General features: G+C 31.4%; 1 protein-coding gene across 2 annotated transcripts in view; it reads right to left on the bottom strand.

Moving 5' to 3' along the window:
• Positions 1 to 18,020, bottom strand: part of LOC114337173 (RNA polymerase II-associated protein 1) — a 114,236-nt gene that overhangs the window by 60,277 nt on the left and 35,939 nt on the right. For both annotated transcript variants that reach the window (XM_028287572.2, XM_028287573.2), the window contains exons 6-8: positions 12,979 to 13,350; positions 3,914 to 4,080; positions 3,753 to 3,855 (exon numbers count right to left, since the gene is read on the bottom strand). In XM_028287572.2, coding sequence (XP_028143373.1) covers positions 3,753 to 3,855; positions 3,914 to 4,080; positions 12,979 to 13,350 — 642 coding nt within the window. The remainder of the gene's footprint in view (positions 1 to 3,752; positions 3,856 to 3,913; positions 4,081 to 12,978; positions 13,351 to 18,020) is intronic.

The raw sequence follows: 18,020 nt of genomic DNA, 5'->3' as shown, positions 1-18,020 counted from the left end.
CTAATAAGCATTTTTGAAAAATTTAAACGCAGAATGAAAGATTACGTTATTAGTGAGGGCCGAAAGTCCCTGAGAACTTCTATAATGTTTATTTTAATAAGTTACAGAAGTGAAAAACTAAGAGAAAATTTAGTGTGATTTTTAATTTCAAATATCTCGTTCAAAATAAACTTTTTATTTATTCTAAGGGACTTTTGGCCCTCGGTAATAATTTAGTCTTTCATTCTGCGTTTAAATTTTTTAAAAGTATTTGTTAGTTTTTTCAGGATTCGAAAACAATGAACATTATGTCCGTGGTAATATTTTCCAAATCTATCTTTGTCTTACAACGCACTCAGTCGAATAGAATATTGTCAGCATATTGTCAGTCAGACATTGACAATCAGTGACAATAATTTTAAATATTTGACATGGCATCGGAAATATTTTGAGTTGTTGATTAAATAGTATTGATATACAGTCAGCGCCAAGATACTAGACACATAGGAACTACTACAGTCCTGGAACCTTCACTTGTTGAAATGTTTATTTTTATGTCTAGTGACGTTTAGAACGTCAGAAAATGTATAGAAAATAGAAACCAATAGAAACTGAATATTAACATAGAAAGTTTCTTAACAGCTGATCTAATTTTGACGTTTATAGTTGTTGTCATTTTGTTAAAGTTGTAAAAGTTTTAAAGTATGGTAATATTCTTGGTGTTTGAATACAGTTATTTAAAAAAAGTAATAATACTATTAACCAATGTATTTTTTGTACCGAAAAACAATTATTTTGAATAGTTTCTTGGCAGTGACATGACAGGGATGAAAGTCAGATCTGAGAACGGTCCGGATTAGCCCATAAGAATAGCAATTAAGTACCTACCCATGTGTCTAGTACGGTGACTCTTACTGTATAGTGTATTTGATAAATAATTGATTTAAGACGTGAACTTAATAAAAAGTTATTTATTGTGTATTATTTGTGGAAGATCCAAGCAGAGAATACATCAGGATAATATATTCTGTGATCCAAGTATTTGTTGTTAAAGATGTTCAAAATTGTAAGCGTTCCATAGTAACAATATATTATTAAAAAATCACTTTAACACTTTTCCTCTTTTCTCGATTGAGTATTAGTTTTTGTTGTACATATAAATTATTACAATCACTGAATACATAGTTAATGAAAAAAATATCACGTTTATTAACTGAATTAATAATTTGCAATTATACAAATAACAGTTATCCAAGAACATTCAAAAGCCTCCCCTTTCGTTAATGGTGACATTTTCAAGTAGACTGGCATTCTAGTAATGTTTACATATCCATACCAGTGTGAATTTTACTACACGTAATTTGCCGTGTAAAGACAGAAAAAGTAGGGATAACCGTAAATTATTTGCGAATTATGTACCCATGGCCTTAATCCATAGTACGTTCTACTTGCTACAGTCCGTCTAATTTACTTACCGTTGCACGTCATTATCTACGCCAGAGATCTAAGTTGACATAGTTGCCAAAGTATAAAAAAATCCTGAATCCATTTTAAATCAAATAGATCACATGATTATTGTAAACGTGGATTATACAACAAAACAAATTAATATTCAATGTAAATAAGTAAAGACTTAAGAAATAGAGAACAAGAATTAAGTTATAATCCTTTAAGATTTGCAGTGCAAGCGTTTTTGCACTGCATTGTTAATAATTAAAAAACGGCTCTGAACTCTTGGCATGAAGCCGGTAGGTTTCTTTGTATATGTCTACAATAACAACTAAAAAAGTTGTCAGATACCTCGATTATTCCAAGTCGTGATAAAATTAGGTGAAATTTATATTTTTATAGGAGAGGATCTATTTATTTATAGTAAAGTAAATAATAAAAACAGTAAATATAATAAAACAGATACTTATAGTCAAGAATATAAACAAATATGAAGAGTCATCACCGCTACTGTCAAATAAATGTTACCAATTTATTCTAAAATGTCACCTTCGTTCGATTACAGTTACAGTGTGTTCCGGACAAATGTGCTTCATAAAAACGCTTTATAATCCATTTATTCAAATTAAATGAAACATATTATTGTGTATTTCTTTAGGTTAACATTAATAGAAATCTTCAAATATTATTTCTACGCGTATATAATAAAATATGTCTAGTGGCTGTAATTCCAGTGTACTCGGCAAAGTGATTCTGAAAAAGAACACACCTCCCGCCTAAATATTTCGTGTTGGTATCATGCGACGTCACAGGCTATGACGCGGATGACGTGCAACGGTTAGTAAATTAGACGAAATATAGATATATACGTCTGTTAATTTCTGAAGTTAATGTATTACTTTGGTTGATTTGTGAGCCTAGATATACGAACTCTCTTACTCCTTCGAAAGTATATGTTCCAACCGTTAGTTCTTCGGGTCTGCTACTTGATTTTTATTTGTGACCTTCATATACTTGGTTTTATTAGTATTAAAGTGTAACCCCATTCTTTTTGCTGCTGCTTCCAATGGCGTGAACGATTGAACCAGGTCCGCTTTTCTTCTTGCTATGATATCAATGTCGTCTGCATACGCTAGTATTTGCACACTCCTATTAATAATGGTCCCTCTTGTTGTAATTCCGTATTGTCCAATAGCTTTCTCTAGTCTAGGGCAATATTGAATAGAAGGCACAATAGGCTATCTCCCGGTCGAAGTCCTGTTCGTGTCTGGAAATTCTTTAAATTCTGTTCGACACTCTAACTTTACATTTGACTGTTGAGAGGGTTTCTTTCACCAACCTCACTAAGTGCATTGGGATATTAAATTCTACCATGGCTTTGTATAGTGCGTTTCTGTCTACACTGTCATAGGCACATCTAAAATCACAAACGGTGAGTATCAATTCCATACTCATGTGTTTTCCAAAGCTTGTCTTAGAAGGAATATTTGATGGATAGTAGTAGTTTCTTTGCGAAACCCACACTGGTATTTGCTTATTATGCTTTCACAATAACCTGACAGTCGACCGTAAAGAATGTAGTCCAATATTTTGTAGGTCACGTTTAACAAGGCAATGCCTCTGTAGTTTTCACAAACTGGTCTCCTTTCTTGTGAATAGGTACAGTTATACCTACGTTCTGGTAGTTTCACCTGCCTCTAAATCAGTTCTACTAGCCTACTGATACTATAGGTCAGATTTTGTGCGCCGTATTTTAAAAGTTCAGAAGGTATGCCATCTGATTCGGGATCTTAGTTTTCTTTCAATTTTTGTATTGCTTGGCGACTTCTTCCTCTGTTGGGATGTTATCTTTCTCTCTTTCGTCGTCCATGCCTTCGATCTGTATTTCTGCTTATTGCAACCTCATCTCACTTCTTATATTTAGTTTACCCTCAAATTACCTACATCCAATTACTTTTAGTTATTTTTTTATTTGACGAATAAACTCCAGGTAAGTTCAGAAGAATGGTATCAAAAAGGCTAGAAACAGCAAGGCGTTTTAGTTTAAAATAATCTTACTTCTTCAAAAATATATGTTCCAACCGTTAGATTTTCGGGTTTTGCTACTTGATTATTATTTGTGACCTTCATATACTTAGTTTTATTAGTGTTAATGTTATTAAGCCCTATTCTTACTATAGCCATTGATTAAAAACTACTACATAGTACACTGTAGTAGTGTCCAATCAATGTTACAGCGCTAACTCGGAAAACAAACAGCTAAAGAAATATCTAGAACTATAATTTTGAACAAAATAAATTGAAAAAAAAATATTTTTCCTTACTTGTTTATCATCTCTAAAGCTAGTGTTTTACTTCTGGATGAAATTATTCTTATCAGTTTAACTGCTTGAAAAAGCGGAAATCCATTTCCAGAAGTAGGAGTGTCTGAGGAATTAAAAATTGCATTAAAATAGAATTGTAAAAAGAATCAACTGAAACTTACTTGTTATCATAACTAATGGAAGGCAATGTGTTACAATACTTTCGATAAGGTTATCGCAGTCTATGATTCTGTTCACTATAAAATCTGAACCTCTTGCAAGTCGTATTAGTATTTCCAAGCAGTAAGTTATGGTCTCTAGAGAAGGTCTAACTGTGTTTATGATGTATCTACAAATATAATGTAACGTTTATAAAATTATCAATAAACTTTCGCTTATTATTAAAGGTATACTTCTTTAGGCGCAATTGGGAAATGCATTGAGAGTCAATTTTTATAAAAACGACAGTCTGAAGTACGCGCACACCGACAAGATAAAAATGATAGTCTGAAGTTAGTTGTTAAATCTTTCAAGTTACGTATCAGGGTGAGGCAGATAAACGGCCTATTAGAAATATCTCGAGAACTAAAGGCAACAGAATCATGAAAATTTAAAACATGTATAACTTCCGGTTATACCGGAAGTACCTTACAACTTCGTTTTTTTAATGGGACTCCCTGTATATTTTTACATTTCTGGATTCTCCTCGATGTCTTCTTTCTTAAAATATGAGGTTTTGTAATGTTATATAGGGTAGTTTAAATGATATTACGATTTTTTATTAATTTCGTAGCAACTTTCACACCCCGTAGAAATGTAGTAATTTAACATCACAAACTCTATTTATGTTCAAATGATTTTTAATATGGTCTACTATTGTTAAGAATTATTAGTATAGCTAAATTTTTAATTTTAGTATACAGGGTTGGTCGAAACTTGGAATGAGTATTTTCTGAGTTTTTTTTAAATGGAACACCCTGTATTTTAGTATTGTAAGGGCGCATTTAAATCAAAGCGAACACGAACGAACGAACGAAGGAACGAATTCGTTGGTGTTCGCTTGGTCATTCGTTCGCTACAAAGTAGGGCCATTTACATTGAAGCGAACGTTCGCATTTGTTGATGATCGGGAGTGCATATTGCCCGCAGATGTATTTAAGATGGGCAAGTCACACATTATGTTTAAGTTTATTGTCGTGTTTCTTGTTGGGAAAATTTTAATAAAATAATAGCTTATAAAATGCAATGTGTGTTCTGTAAGGAAAAAAATATGTCATATTCATAAATATAAGTATAAATTTTGATACAACTTCAATAATTTCATTTTGTCCTGTCTCTTTTCTATAATTATTTAATTTAAAAAATTTGATTTTAATAATTAAAATAAAATAAAAATAATTTCCATACTAAAAAATAATTTATCCAGGTATTTTTTATTATTTTGTTGAAAATTTTGATGACAAGTTTTATTTATTAATATTTTATTTAAATCTGGCATTATCAACTAAAGTTTGAGATAAATAAAACGTCCAAAAATGTCTAGCAATGATAAATTCATATTTCTTCCTCTTCTTAAGATGCTGTGCATTTCTGCGTAGGCCTCCACCTTACATTGTCTATTGTCTTGTTTATAAAATATTACTGTGTTTAGCTAGCAGCATTGCAAAGCATTTCATAGCCGTGGATTCTTGTCCACTGGCGGTGGCGATTACGCAGCCATGACATTTTTTTCCATACCCCTCCTACCCTCTATCTTTCCGTCGAGTATCAGTTGCTGAAAAGTGTATATTATGTGTCCCTCATAATATGTGCCCCAAGTATGCAGTCTTCTTACTTTTAACATAATTAAAAAGTTCCCTATCCTGTAAAGCTGCTCTTCTTAATATTTAATCATTTCTGATTCTAATATTTAATCATTCCGTCCATGCTAAACATTAGACGTAGGCACCGCATTTCAAACACTTCAAATTTGTTAATGGAACTGGCCTTTAACGTCCATGCTTCCATTCCGTACAAGAACACAGGTCAAACATAACACTCTTTAGCACATAAATTACTGGCAAAATATTTGTATTCATATTTCTAAAAATGATAAAGTAATGAAAAAAAAAATTATCTTTTTAAAATAATTTTGAATTCAATATATTTAGGTATGTACTGTACTAATGTGCTTCTAACTAATGAACGCAATCTGTATCAGCAGCCAGGTAGCAGGTATTATACGCTGTTTGAGGGAGCATAGAGAATAATATTAAAGAACCAGCTTTCTTAAAAGTCTTCCTCGAAAAAGAATTATCTCATTAGTATTTCTGGGTTGAAATTTATCCAATAAAATCATTAGGCTTTTAAAAGCAAACCGCTTCGAACCCTCTTTTTGTCTTTCTCGTCTAAATGATGCCAGAAGCTAATTCATTTTTTTAGTTCAGAGACATCAAAACCCATTCCTAAAGAAATGTTAAAACAAGCATCAGTTTTTCTCTTTATTATTTTATATAGCTTCGATTTCGGGTTTCATAGGCATTCTTCATTTCTATATATCTATTGAAGTATCTTTTCATTGGTCCATTCCATATTGCAAAATTATGTTTTCACGACTACACAATAAACAACCCTCTCAAACTAATGTTTATAAATAAATTAAATCTGTACTTCTAAACGAATTCGTTCCCTACCGTCTATCCACTGTCCACATTGAACAACGATTTCCTTTGATGATTCGCTAACTTACCGACATCGGTTGGAACATGTGCGAATGCGAACGAATTCGATCGGTCGTGCTCGATTCGCTGTACAAATACAATAAAGTTAACGAACGAATTTGTTGGTTAATTCGTGTTGGCTTTGATTTAAATGCTCCTTAATGAAATGATATTTTATGGTACATTTTTATTTCTTAAGCATTACCTATACCTGGCTGCTTTAATTTGTGCTTAATTGTTAATTGAACCAACAATCTTAACTACGTAGGTATTTTGATAGCTCAACCATTATTGGTAATTTTAAGGATCAGTCTAGATTAATATGTATTTATTTACGAAAAATTATTTATGATTGAATATTTTCACGACCAACCTAATAAAAGTTCACGTATTTTTTGTTGCAATTAATGTTTGGCTTGAATCACCAACAACTCACAAATTAAAGCAGTTAGGTATAGGTAATGCTTAAGAAATAAAAAAGTACCATACAATATCAATTCATTACAATACTAAAATACAGGGTGTTCCATTTAAAAAAAACTCAGAAAATACTCATTCCGAGTTTCGACCAACCCTGTATACTATAACTAGCGAACGAATGACCAAGCGAACACCAACGAATTCGTTCCTTCGTTCGTTCGTTCGTGTTCGCTTTGATTTAAATGCGCCTTTACAATACTAAAATACAGGGTGTTCCATTTAAAAAAAACTCAGAAAATACTCATTCCAAGTTTCGACCAACCCTGTATACTAAAATTAAAAATTTAGCTATACTAACAATTCTTAACAATAGTAGACTATATTAAAAATCATTTGAACATAAATAGAGTTTTTGATGTGAAACTACATACAGTTAAGTCCGCGAGTCTTTACCCGTGCGTCATTAATACCTGAAGAGATAAAACACATACTTTTTATCTAGCATCATTCTCTTCCACGCATGAAACTCATGACAAACCAGCTGCCGTTTGTTATTAAGTAACAACACATGTTATTTTTATGAACCATCTAGACTCAGTGCATTGAAAAGAGATAGGTACACAAAAAGACGATTCGGTATGTTTTCATATTTTAAGCACAATTTGTTTGACGTTTCTGCTTTGTTTACTTTTGTGGCTGTCAATCAGTTGAATTTTTTGCGGTTTTTGTCGAATTTTTGCGTTTTGAAGTTTCTTTATATTACACAAACAGTTGTTTTCACAACTAATTTTATATTGGGCTTTGAAATTTTAAGGTAAATAATTATATTTTGCCAATTAATATTTAAAACATACAAAGCTAACGTCATTCACACAATAAAGAAATGATTGTGTTTAGATTTCCGTCAAAGTGAATAAAATAACAAAAATAAAATATGTTACTGAATTTTTTTATAAATTGTTTATTTATTTATAAATCAATAATAATATAAGAATTTATTAAGCTACTTCAAATGTAGCTGTAATTCTGCACAAAAGTTTTGAAGCAAAACTTACATTTGACATTCTATATATTATTTGATAACGTCAAATTTTATAATAAAACCCGTAATCGGAACAGTAGCCACTTTCTGTCAGTTGTTGTTGCGTGAAATAGATTTCCGACTTATTTCGTATGCTTTAAATGATGACGCACGGGTAAAGACTCGCGGACTCAACTGTATTACAATTATTCTAACGGGTGTGAATGTTGATACGGAATTAAGAAAAAAACGTAATTTTCTTTTAAACATTACAAAACCTTATATTTTAAGAACGAAGACATCGAGGATAATCCAAAAATGTAAAAATATACAGACGTCTTTATATTTTAAGAACGAAGACATCGAAGAGAATCCAAAAATGTAAAAATATACAGGGCGCGCCCCTTAAAAAAAACGAAGTTATAAGCAACTTCCGGTATAACCGGAACTAGCAAATAGATGAAAATATTTTCATTAAATAGATCACTCTTCAAAACCCCTTCATTACAATTTTCATGATTCTGTTGCCTTTAGTTCTCGAGATATTTCTAATAGGCCGTTTATCTGCGTCACCCTGTATATACGACGGTGATAAGATATTTACTGATAATTTATTAGTAAATATTCACGGAAGTTTAATTTCACGTAAGAAAATGGTAAAGAAGCCTTAAAAATCAATTTTGTTTCATTTATAATCGGCAACGGCCGATAAAAATTGTTCTCTCGTCCAATCAACGAAGTCAAGCAGTATCGAGCGCGGTTAGTATTTGGACGGGTTACCGCTTGGTAACACGGCATGTTGTTGCCTCCCTTTTTTTCATTTATTTTTTGATATTATTTTATTAAGGTTAATACTGAGCTATCGACAAAAAAGCGTAATTAGAGAACTTTGTGGTATTTACATTTCAGTAGACTAGTTGGCAGTTCAGTTTTTTGTAAACGTAAAATATTATTATCAAAAATTATTTTAAGAGGGTGGAGTTAAGATTAAACAGGTATGTAACTTTGAATAAATTTTTAAAATCTATTTAAATAGTGATTGTTAGAAAAATTTTCTAGCATATTGATAATTATAATTTCTGCTTATACAATCTCAATACAATTCATTGCATCCTTGACTATTTCAAAACGAACACATCTGCCTTTTGTAGTTTCCAAACTAACTCGGAGGAAATATTGCATTTCCGTTTGGCCCCTTTTTGAGTCTTGATACAAAGAGCGTTGCTCTATGAAAACTTTCGATTCTAAGATACATCCTGTTTCTTACAGGTTCGGCCGAAATTTTTTTTTGTGTGTGAATTTGATGGCCTTGGCCGAGCCAATTAGCCAGACACTTTGTTATTTTAAAAACAAACAAATTTGATTTTTCAATCAGAGGAATTTTTTCTGTATTTCTAACTCTAAATGCATAACAAACTAACATTATTATCTACAATTAGTATCTAAATAATACTCTGTTTTGGTTGTTCATTTTTTTTTGTAAATTTTTATTTTTTTTGTATTTTTTGTTGTATTTTTTTGTATTGTTAATTTGTTTTTTTTTATTATTTTTTATTGTTATTTTTTAAAAATTGTTTTTTTTACTACGCTAAAACGTAAACCCGATTCAACATCGCGGAGGTTTACATCTTCTTAGTGTTTTTTTTTTGCTTTTTCTGTTTTTTTTTTCTTTTTTTTTTGCTTTTTCTCTTTTTTGTTCTTTTCTTTTTTCAATTATAATATACAATAATTACTTAAATCTACAGGGTTTAAAAAAAATAACAACAAAACAAACATGTTCGTTTTGTTTTAACAAACATGCCTGCTTTATTTTAACAAAATTTCTTAAATACAGGGTAAATTTTATTGCTACAATCTATATTTACAGTTTTTGATATGTTCGTAAATTGTTTTTAATATATTAATATCTTCAGAAAATATCAAATTGTTCGGCCGAAATTAAAAACAGTTTTTATACTCTAACTTGACCATGTGTGGATTAAGCTGTCTTGCTGTTGGATTTGTTTCCTAAAATCAATAAAGGCCTTTGTCCGTACCGGACAGCATTAGAGGTTTTGTTTATTCTAAAACTTAAATTAGATATGCATAGGACTTTGATAAATTGATCTCCCCTCTTGTTTCGAAACCCCAAAGAAAGAAGAGTTCTTATGCCTTTAGTCGGTTTTATAATTAATAGCCACCCTCATGGCCACACGCTCGCGTTATTAGTTCTACTCAGAATGTATTCTCTCGAATGATTACATTCTCACTTCACGGCTCGTATTTTCTTATTATCATTACTCGGTTTTTCACGCGAATTATCTATTCTATCACTCTTTATTAATCCCATACTTCACTTTTTAATCGCGGTTCATTTTACTTTCAATTCTACATAGAAAATGTATGTATGTTTTGTAGTAAACCCAATAATAATTATATTGTACAGTTATTGTAAATAGTGCTTGTGTTAAATAATAAATTAATTATCCCACGCGTTTATTAATAATTTCAAAACCGATTTACAACTTGCTTCGAATCGACAAAGATGATCAGAGTCTACTTATCAACCACTACAGAAGCTGGTTCCCGTCTTGTGTGAAGGACAAGAGATATTCACCAGGTCCATTTAACCACTGGTGAAGCGTTCTGCACAGTGATAAAGATGTATAACTTCTTACGTGCGTACGAAGTACACACACTCTTTTTATGTTAACCAAATATGTGTATCAGCCAGATACTTCTGACAGTTTAAAATTTAATCGTTGTTTATGTATTTAAGTGAATCAAAGGAATATACCGAATGGGAAAATATCTTCCGATGATTACGAAGACTAGAGCGATAGCTTAAGTGCAAAGTGTATTTGCAAAAACAACTGCTCAGGAGAATAAAAAAACTTTATGAAGTTAAAAAGACTTTATGAAACATCTAACAATAAAACACTAATAACTTTTGTTTTCAGCATTGCCACAAAATTTATTACCATTTATTCTTACTATGTGTCTACACTTTATAGTCTTTAACTGTATATGTATGAAAACTGCAGAAAATATGACAGCTAAGTTGAGAAAAAAATTGATTTTAAAATAATATGGTTCCACAAGCTATGCGCAAATTCGCTTACCTGGAAATTGGTGTTCTTTAGGATTTGGTAAACTTGCAGACCCAAGTGTGATTACTCAATTCATCACTGCTTCCATGAAATTCTAGCACTCGCGTACGGCGCCGTCAGTTACATGAAAAGCGAAAATATATTCGGAATTCGGAAGTCTTTTCGTTGAAGGCTTGAAGCAAAGTCGTAGAGTCGTACCTTTTTGCCCTAATGGTACTCAATGGAGCATGTCCATTTGTATACGATGCGCAAAGCGAATTTTGCATAAATTGTTATTAAAAATTATATCTATATTTACGAATACGAAGAATACGAAGCAAGTTTTCAATCCTAATAGCAAATAATTAATATTGAAAAATATCAAAAATCACTAAAAGATTTTTAAATTGAAAACTTACTGGTACATCCCCATGTATACGCCTCCAAGACTTCTACAATTTGCAAGTCATATGGATGCTGCAGTAAAGACGATAGGGAAGGAATTCTAAACCTTGCAATTCAAATCCCCCGTCTGCAGCCGGCTAGGAACTGAAAGATGCACCATAGTTACTCTACTGAGTAATACGAAAATAAAATAATAAAAATGTGTACCATTACCATATCTATATTTTTTGATTTATTAATTTTCATAAATTCTCACAAATATAGTTTAAGGCCTTTATTTTGAATAACGAAAATTAGCAACGAAAACTTTGTTCTCGTTTATAAATTCGCAAAGTCAGTTCGTTCGTTTGTTTGTGCGTCGTCACCCTACAATACTTGGAGCCGATCTACCAAAGAACTCATAAGTATTTTTGTCTCGTGAATCCAAATCTGAAACGCCATTTCGATATCTCGAACCATCTTCGAGATAACCGACCTCAGAGTCGAAAAAATATAATTTTCAACTTAAGGCATATATTAATTCAATGTGTTTTTTACGAAGATTACGAATATCATATTGCCAGTTCGATATATCGAACCAAATTCGACATAACCGATCACAAAGTCAAAAAATCGAATTAAGAACTTAAATTATTATACAAAAAATATAGTAATATAGAAATTATGTTTACTAACCGCAAACAAAGTTTTCGTTATGGTTATGATAATTCTCGCATTTTCAGCTTGTTTGTATATTTTATTGTTAGATAAAATGAACTTCCATCAAGTAACGGCTAAATCCATAACGGCCTTTATTAATGAAATTTTGTTATTATATTTTTGTTCAAAATTATTGGTGACATGTTGCGAATAAATATGTATTTATTTTATTTTGTTTGTAAAAAAGTAGGAGGCTATAACATGCAATCTGTAGTATTTTTGTGGCAGACGACCTTTTAAGTAACCTAGTAGGTACATAGATATAATAACCTGTAGATTAGGCTAGCTATGGGCCGCTCTGTGCACGAGGTGTAACGCCGATATCAAGGACGCCATCGGTCAATATTCATTTTGAGTGGTCTAGCCATCTTTGTCCGTCATATGAGCGGTATCGCTTAGTAAAAAGAGATATATAGACCACCGATCGACTGCCGCGTGTTACGCTTTTTTGCTCAGTATGCCTTGTCTACGGTTAACATGTCTCTGAGTAGGTATTACTAAAAATTAAAATTGGGTATTAACTGGGAAAACCAATTTGTCCTCACCATATTTTTTATATAAATTGTAAACCATTTTTTACTTTTAAAATATTTCTCGAAGAAAATTTTTTTTCTTGTCTGTTCTGCAATAATTTACTACAGTTTGGGGAATAAATGATTTGTTATAATTTAACACGTTCGATGCGTATATATTTTTACGTACTTCTCCCAAAACCTAAATTATTTTTTTTAATGTAATGTAAGTGAGCCCAAGTCGCTCATCGGCGACATCCGCATTGGGGAGGGAAACCGAATGCCGCCAATGAGCGAGATATGCATCGAACGTGTTAAGTTATTATGGAAAATATATAACTATTCTTAAAATCTACGCAGTAAAATACATACGTTGTTGTTTATTTTAATAAGATTTTGTAAATGCCTGATGAACAGTGTTACCTTATCCTTATCAATATGTTTGTCCTAACCAAGCATAAAATAATATCCTTTTCTACCAATTGTTGATCATTAACTGTGGTATCATCCTCCATATCGGAATCAATAGCCAAAATGGGCTGAATGAATCCCAAGCCAAATCCCAGAAGACTGTCTAAACAAGTTTCATCTACATGTGAGTATATTAAATTCCTCATAACTTTAATACTCGCATTCAGAACAGGTACAGTATTTTCATCCATACTATAACGCGTACTGAAGAAAATTTGTTCAAGTGGTAAATCTATTATTTCATCATAGACTCCTGTTGAATATAAGGACATAATATTTGCGATTGTGTTTAACGCAAATATTTGTTGTTGAATGACAGAAGATCTAAAAGTACAAAAAAAATCTAAATTAAAATTCCGAAATGCGTACAAAAATATTGCCTCATAAACTTATTTCCATAAAATTTCCACAACGAAACTATTGGCGACACCAAAATTAGTGACAGCTTTTGTATAAGTTACTATTAATAAATAAAAAATGCTGGACGGAAGGGCCGCCCGAGAACTTTATCGTACCGATCTATTATCGTTATCGTACTAGATACTGGCATTCTATAAAAATAACAAAGTTACCTACTCATTATTTTAATATTTTAGAAACACCTTGTATACTTGAAAATATTTTATGGTTCTAGGCATCATTAATTCCTGCATTTGAGAAAATGTTCGGGGACACACATTATTGCATAAATTAATAGAATATTAGTCATACTTTCATTTCAAATTAGTTCATTTTTCTGAGAAATTAATAGTTTACAATATTTGCATTTTACTGCATCGATTTTAATGAAATTTTTTGAGTAGCCCAAAGCCCAATCTCCTAATTCAAAGTCTATCCTAGATACTATATACTATGGGGCTTTTATCATGGGGGCGGTTCCCACCACTTCTCGGGGATAGAACATTTTTATTTTCGAATTGCATGGAGCAAAAAGAAGAATTTTAAGAAAATTTAAAAATGCGCTCTATAATTTGATCTTATTTTTTTCACCCGTCCAACTTTTTGAAAGTAGAAATAACACTATATTAAGAGGTATTGCAAAAGAAAAACAATGCATTTAAATTCTGGTGGATGAGGGGTTAAATGTATGTACTTCTCATTTTTCCTTAAAGTACATTAGTCATATATTTTTTTGCACCATATCTCGCTTAGTTTGAATGTAACCGACATTTAACGGTGCTCGTTTTAAAGGCCTTTTCAAACACTACAAAAGCATGAGCACTTTGAGCATGCACCAAAAAACAAACTCTTTTTGCCTACCATATCTCTGTTTGTATTATAAATAGAAAATTTACGAAGTAACGAATCTCTTTGTTATTTATAATCTAAAAAAATTTTTATATAGTGTTTTTAGTTTGATGCATAGTTTTTAAGGTATTCACAAAAAACCGTCCGAAAACGTGTCATTTTTAAATGAAAATGGCCAATTTTAAACTACGCATAACTCAAAAAGTATTGAGTTCTCAAAAAAAAGTATAGATCAGTTTTTGCTTAAAAATAGGTTCTCTAGCCACTTCCATGCTTATTTTGACCAACAAATTTTCCACCCCCTTGAAAGGGTGGGAATTGCCCCAAGATAAAACCGCCATAGTATATAGGGTAGATTTTGTTTCTTCAGCTATTCCCTACTTACTGTGAAAATATCAAGTACATCGATGTAGTAGGATGGAATTCGGAGCCAAATACCCTCATTGACTGCCCTATAATAATATTCTGCTATGATCGCGTGAGAGGGGACACACACAAGATTCTAGCAAAATTTCTATTTTCTGTAACTTTTCGAGTTTTTGAGTTACAGCAACGGCTTTTATGTCATTGGAAAGGTAATTTTATATTCTTTCAAAATATGTAAAAATATACAGGGCGTATCTAAAAAATTAAGATTTTTTTTCATTTCCGGTTCAACCGGAAGCCATATTGTAGGTAAAATTTATTGTGCTAATAGATAATAAAGTACTATATATGTCTGCCAAATTTCAAATTTTAGTTTCTATTACAGAGGAAGTTACGGGGACTCGAATATTTTTTTATAAAAAATTCATAACTTCCCTTCTATGAGGAGTTAAGAAATCTGACTAATGTTATTCAATTTACCGATAGGATATAAAAAATATGTCAAACAATATACAAATTCCTTGGAGCCATTTTTGAGAAAATCTAGTTCAAAGTTATGTCAAATTTTGACCCCTTAAATATAGGCAACCCATAACTTTTTCTGAAAAACGATAATATTCTTGTTATAGGCCCATCTTTATGCTATATAAATGTTTTTTCAAATTAAAGTTATCTTAAACAAATTTTAAGATTGGTAAGGAAATGTATCGGGTGGGCGGTCGGCCATGCTGGCCGCCATTTTGGATTTGGAAATGTCAAATTCCGTATTTCTATTTACCTATCGATGAGCTAACTTTAAGTTAAATTTCATTCGTTTCGGTCAAAATTTGCAAAAATGGGCCCCAAATAACCCCCCTATTTCGGCCCCCCTTTGAGAGGTTTTTTCAAAAGCTTAGTTTCTTGACAAAATTCTCTTAAACTTACTCATACCGAATTTCATCGAAATCGGTCCAGTAGTTTTTGCTGGGTGGTGGCGACATACGTACGTACGTACATACCTACGTACGTACATACTTCCGACATGTTTTTTTATTTGCTATTTAGACTCAGGGGGACTCAAAACGTCGAAAAAAAGTGAAATCTGAAAATTTTTTTTTGCACGATCCTATAACTTTATCTATTATACTCATACTACGTATGTAGTACGATAAAGTAAAAATACGAAAAAAATATTTTTAAGACACGCTTTTCTTTAGTTACGAGTGACTAAAATTAAACATATAAAAAAATCAACCAAAAAGCAAAAAATAAAAAAAATTGAAAAAATCTAACACATTCGCCAAAGAAAAGCGTGGCGCGTCTTCATTGAATAAACGGTTTTCGCACCACGCTTTTCTTTAACGAATGTGTTAGATCTTTTCAATTTTTTTTATTTTTTGCTTTTTGGTTGATTTTTTATAATATGTTTAATTTTAGTCACTCGTAACTAAAGAAAAGCGTTTATTAAAAATATTTTTTTATATTTTTTTATTTTTTACTTTTTAGTCTTACACTTTTCATACATTAAAATATATCGTCATGTTTATTAAAATATGTATAAAACATATGATGTACAAACATTAAAAGAAGTCGGAATCGGCAAAAAATTTGAAACTTTATTGTTTATTTATGAAGCATAACGTAAACAATTAACGTAAAAAGTGAAATTATGTATAGTTCATACAATTAGCTACAATCTGTAAAAGTTTCAAGTTTCTTCATTGTAAAAAACAAGAGAATTTAAGCATTTTCCGTTAAAATCGTTTTATTTTATTTAAACAATTAATAAACAAAAAAAATTTGCAATATGTCTGCAAATTTTTAGTAATTTGCATTGAAGAAAAAGCAGTCAAATTAACGTCCAAAGATTTGACTCAAACGATTGAACAAAAGAAAAGCGTTTAATTAATTAATACGACAAAACGAATTCTAATGTTAATTGTAGCACAAAACGTCTCTACCGGTGGTTTTTCTAAGACTACGATAAAGAAATAATTTTTTAAATTCGAGTTTTGGTTGAAGTTTTGTTTCGTATCGTATTGAAATTTGACACGAATAAACGCCGATTTATACAGGGTGTCCAGAAACTCTACCGACAACCGAAGACAGGAGATTCTTCAGATCATTTTAAGACAATTTAGTTCAATTCGCCTAGTCAGAAAAAGCTTCCTAAAGGAGCTAGAGCTCTTTAAAGATGGCTTCTTGTAATTAGTTTTTCTTAAATACCTCCAGAACGCTTCAATTTAGAAAAACGAAAATCGGTACGTATATTTATCTTCCAGAGATAAATCGACCCCATCCATTGCCAATTTCTAGTACCGATCATAGGCGTCCGTTTTGGGTAGGGCAACGGTTAATTTATCATATAACTTTTTTGTCTTTAACTTTTAAGCATTACTGGATTATTTAATTGTGAGGTATTCTAGTACTAAAAGGTACTCTTGGTTTAAGTCCGTAGAACACACGGTTTTCTAGAAAAATCGAATTGAAAATTTTTCGTTTTTTGAATTTGAATAAAAATTGAAAAAATTTTTCAAAAAAAAAACGGTGTATTTTATCAACTTAAAGCAAGAGTAACCTTTAGTATTAGAATACCTCATAACTTAATAATCTAGAGTCAAAAATGCTTAAAAATGAAAGACAAAAATGTTATGCGATAAAATAACCGTTGACCTACCCAAAACGGACGCATATGACCCGTACTATAAATTCGCAGTTAATGAAATCTATTCATCTCTGAAATATAAATAAACGTATGTACCAGTTTTCAGATTTGTAAATAGTTTTTTTTGAAATTTTTTTTGGAAATTCAAAAAAAGAAAAATTTTCAAATCGATTTTTCTAGAAAACGGTGTCCTATCGACCTAAAACAAGAATACCTTTTAGTTGTAGAATATTTTACAATTTAATAATCCAGAGTCAAAAATGCTTAAAAATTAAAGACAAAAAAGTTATGCGATAAAAAACTGACCTAAAAAATATTGACACATAAGCCTATAAAGCCATATGTACAACTCTTCACAAGAATCCTAACAACGAGATTGGACAAAAACCTAGACGTGTACTAGACCAGATACCAAGCAGGATTTCGATCACCGTTTGACACTAATGACCATCTACAAACGATAAAACAACTCATTGAAAAATCCATAGAATACAACTCACCTCTGGTACTAGTGTTTATACACTCACCGGCACGAAAAACGGACACCCCACAGAATGGGTCATTTTTGATGGCTCGTATTTCCTAAACATGTTGTCCGATTTACGTGATTTTTTTAATATGCAAAGTCCGCAGATAGTGTGCTACTTTTTTTATAAACAAAATGGCGCCCGAAAATCGTGTTTTTTTCAATTTTTGCTCTATAACTCCAAAGATTTTAACTTTAGACCAAAAACAC

The sequence above is a fragment of the Diabrotica virgifera genome, chromosome 2, assembly GCF_917563875.1.
Source record: "Diabrotica virgifera virgifera chromosome 2, PGI_DIABVI_V3a".
Lineage (NCBI taxonomy): Eukaryota > Metazoa > Arthropoda > Insecta > Coleoptera > Chrysomelidae > Diabrotica > Diabrotica virgifera.
This window is presented reverse-complemented; position numbering and strand designations above follow the sequence as displayed.